Source organism: Brassica rapa, chromosome A09 (assembly GCF_000309985.2).
Source record: "Brassica rapa cultivar Chiifu-401-42 chromosome A09, CAAS_Brap_v3.01, whole genome shotgun sequence".
Classification (NCBI taxonomy): Eukaryota; Viridiplantae; Streptophyta; class Magnoliopsida; order Brassicales; family Brassicaceae; genus Brassica; species Brassica rapa.
Window position 1 is genome coordinate 15,164,928 of NC_024803.2, and position 4,281 is coordinate 15,169,208.

At 39.0% G+C, this 4,281-nt stretch overlaps 1 protein-coding gene across 1 annotated transcript in view; it reads right to left on the reverse strand.

Moving 5' to 3' along the window:
* Positions 1–3,650, reverse strand: part of LOC103839503 (lipid phosphate phosphatase 1) — a 9,714-nt gene extending 6,064 nt beyond the window's left edge. Inside the window, exon 1 of the mRNA XM_009116000.3 lies at positions 2,868–3,650. Coding sequence (XP_009114248.1) covers positions 2,868–2,918 — 51 coding nt within the window. The 5' untranslated portion in view covers positions 2,919–3,650. The remainder of the gene's footprint in view (positions 1–2,867) is intronic.
* Positions 3,651–4,281: the final 631 nt, after the last annotated feature.

Below are 4,281 nucleotides of genomic sequence, written 5' to 3' on the forward strand. Positions count from 1 at the left end.
TTCTTCATCTCCACTACTAGTATCATGATCATCATTTTGAAAAGAAATAGGACTGAAAGTACCACCAAATTGTTGTTCCTCAGGACTGGATGCACCTTCGGTTTGTTCCTCAGGACTGGATGCACCTTCGGTTTGATCCTCAGGCGATGAGAGTCTTCCATAGACAACTCCAATGTCCGTCCTCACTTCTTCTTGCTTTTGTTTCCAATCCCACTTCTTTCCTTCTTCAAACTCGACATCTCTTGATACTTCAATCTTCTCATTCTCCAAAATGAGAATCTCTAATAGCCTTTGGATTGGTTGCTAATATCCAACAAAGACTCCACGCTTTGCCTTGACGTCTAGCTTCCTCCTCTTTTGATTTGGGGATATGTATGTAGCATATGCTACCAAACATTCTCATGTGTACACATCTGGCTTGTGTCCACACCACTTCTCTATAGGAGTGACATCTTCTTCTATTGCCTTTGATGGCAGACGGTTTTGAAGATATGAGGCAGTGTATACCGCTTCTGCCTAACTTGAGCGGTAAGTCTTGGCTCTGCCAACATCGATCTAGCATCTCCACCAAGGTCCTATTCATGCGCTCTGCTACACCATTTTGTTGTGGTGAATAAGGCAAGGTGACTTGCTTATTGATTCCTTCTTCTTCACAGAACTGGTTGAATTCTCGTGAAGTGAACTCACCACCTCCATCTGATCTCAGTGTCTTGATGGTACAATCCGACTGCTTCTCCACCATTGCTTTGAACTTCTTGAACAGTGAGAATGTCTCTGACTTTTGCTTCATGAAGTATACCCAACACATGTGAGTATGATCATCCAAGAATAGCAAAAAGTATCGGCTTCCATCAACAGACTGGTGCTGCATCGGCCCACATACATCCGTATGTACAATCTCAAGCTTCTCTCTTGTCTTAGTTTGAGATTCCTTTGGGAAGCTTTTGCGTGATTGCTTTCCAAGTCTACACGCCTCACATGCTTCCTTCTTGACTTTAAACTTTGGTAATCCCTTTACCAAGTCTTTGTCTTGCATTTGTTGCAACCTTTTGTCGCCTACATGACCAAGTCTCTTGTGCCATGTCTCCATCTTTCCTTGCTCACTAGCGCTCAAGGCCTCTTCTACCTGAGCCGAACTCATCCTGATTCGATAGCTTTTGTGAGTCATTGGGATATCCATTATCCTCCTTCCTTTTGCATCATCTATGATGCATCTCTTCTCTTGGAAACTCACCCGGTATCCGCTTGAAAACAATTTGTGGAACACTCAACAAATTTTTGCCAAACCCGGAACCAAGAATACATTTCTGATGGTCTTCTTGCCACCTTTGGTCATGACGGTAATGTCTCCTTTACCGGCTGTCATGACTGTGCTTCCATTTCCAATCTTTATTGGAACCTTGATACTCCTATCAAGCTTTGAGAAGTAACTCTCCTCCTTTGTCATATGATTAGTTGCTCCACTGTCTACTAACCAGACATCTTCCATCACTGTTGTTGCTGCTTCGCTCGCACTGAACAACATGTGATCTTCATTTGAATCTTCTTCGAGACTCACATGTGCCTTCTCTTTCTTCTTTGAGTAGCACTGATTTGCAAAGTGGCCTAACTTGCCACAATTGTAACACTCCTTGTTACTTCTGTGATCCTTCTTTGGATCTTCCTTCTTCTGTTTCCTCCAACACTCGCTCTCATTGTGGTTGTTTCTCTTGCAGAAACCGCACCACTTCTTGCCTCCTGGCGCTTTGAGTTGTCTTGTGTAACACCAGAATTTTTGTGTTTAACACGAGCATCGAATGCTCCTTCACTGGTGCTTTCTTCTCTTGCAGCCAGCCTTGCTTCATGAGCCTTCAAGATCCCGATCAACTCTGTCATCTTTGTTGAAGTCAAATCGCTTGTTTGCTCCAACACACTGACTATGCTATCGAACTTGGCTGGGAGAGAGATGAGTATCTTTGTATGAGTTGAACATCTGACTTCTGTTCACCATGATAAGTTAATTGATTTGCCAATTCAACTATCTTATCTGTGAAGACCTTAATGTCTTCATTCTCATACATCTTCAGATTCTCATACTCCCTTCGCAATGTTTGAAGTTTAATCAAACGAACTTGAGGAGAGCCTTCATACTCCTCCTTCAATGCATCCCACGCCTCTTTGGATGTTGATGCTGCTGCAATCCGTGAGATATATGATCCGATACAGCAGTTTGCAAGATTTGCAAAGCCAATGTATCGTTCATCATCGCTTCTTCTCTAAGCGATCTTGCCCTTGCTGTTTCAGGGGTTTCATCCACTTGTGCTGGTGGGGCTGCTACGCCTTCTTCAACCACAGACCATAACTTCCTGGTCTTGAGAATGGTTGTCATCTTGATGCTCCAGAAGTCGTACTTCTCTCCATCAAATATGGGGATTACTTGATTCTTCATCGTTTCGAGTGATTCCGAAATCGTATGACAAAATCCTCTAGCCTCCTTTTCTCCACGCCAAGTGTTTCTGTTACTAGTGCTTTTTTCTTTGTCCTCTCAAACGTAAAGCTCTGATACCATGTTAATCTTTTACCAACCGCTTGTGTTACACAATGATCACAGTGTGTTACACACGAGTTCGAGAGAAAGAATAAGATAGACGTTTCAGGCTTATAAACTTTACTGAAAATACTTTTGTATTATTGAGATTCGGTGATATGTTTACAACAGATGATTGATCTTTATATAGAGATCGAATCAATACAAGTATAAGAGACATAACTCTTTATACTAAAGGACACAACATGAAGAGTTACAACTCTTTGTGTAATAACATAAATAACTAACTTATGTAAATGTATCAAGGAGAGATTAGATTATATAGTTTAACAAGGGTTACCTGAGAATTTCCCCAGAACTTGAGAGAAGAGAAGAACGATCCAAAGACCATCGGAATAATGAGGCAGAGAGATCGAATCTTGCAAGCAGTGTGGATTGAAGTCAAAGAGTAAAACAGACGACGCCACGAAGAATTAAGCAATGTTCTTTATGATTATGAACCACGGAGAGAGAAACATAAACTGTGGATAATATACAGAAGAAGAAGAAGAAGAGGGAATGGGTGAAGAAGACGCGTTTGTCTTTCAATGTCGCGAACCTGTTTTGTTGGAAACTTCAAAAGAAGTGTTTGTCGTGTCTCTCCCTCCACTTGACGGTTTGTCGACATATTAAAACTTCCTCTTCTTCGATGCGTCAGATTGAATGCCACGTCAACCGGTTTTGTAGTTGACGATTGACTTATCACCGGTCTAGTTTGGCCTTCTTCTCCTTCACGCCGCGTGGGTCCTACTTTTTAGGAAAGTTCAAACGATGATGTGTCCTACAGGCCTGTAAATATCTATCTATGTGGGCTTTATAACAGCCCTACCTATATACGGGCCTTTTCTTTTTTGCCTTGTAATTTTGCAGGACAGCTTTCTCTTGTTCAAAAATACGAAATGGTTTTTTTTGGACTTGCTAATATCCAAATATCACATCAATCACACTCGAACCTAACAGCATATTTTCTATAAACGAAACGAGAATCTTTCACAAATCACCAATAGGAAAATTCTGATTCAGTATCCTTTTAACTGGTATTATTATATTCAAGATATCACATATCCGATTTCTGATTGTTTTAAGATGAATACGAATATAAATCAGATTTCAAATATTTACTATATATACTCAAGTGAGTCATGACAAATAAATACAAGTGTGAGAATCAATATATCTATTAGCAACAAAAAAAAATAATCCATAATGGATATTGTTGATTAGAAACTAGAAACTACTGTTTTAGTTGCTCAGAAAAAAGAAACTACTGTTTATGGGTGCCTATTAACTCTATTTTAGTGTTAAAACCACACTATTTTAATATAATTTCAACATTAAAACCAATGTCTTCTCCAACCATAACACTAAATTTCACACTAAAACTATTTTATAATATTATATGTATTAAGTTTTTTATTTATCATTTATTTAATTGAATGTTTTAGTAATAAAATAAGTGAATAGTATTTTAGTGAGATGAATAGTGTTTTAGTGTGGTGAATAGTATCACACCAAATTTGGTGTTAAATTTTAGTGTTACACTAAAATAGTGTGATTTTTGCAGTTCCATTGAAAAAGATTTGGTGTAAAAATTACAATAAAATAGTGTTTTGCAGTCCTATTGGAGATGGCCTAACAGATATTGAAGTCAGGTAATCAGGTAAAAAGTCACAAGTCTATTTGGTTTTATTTTTGGATTACCTGACAACTTGCTC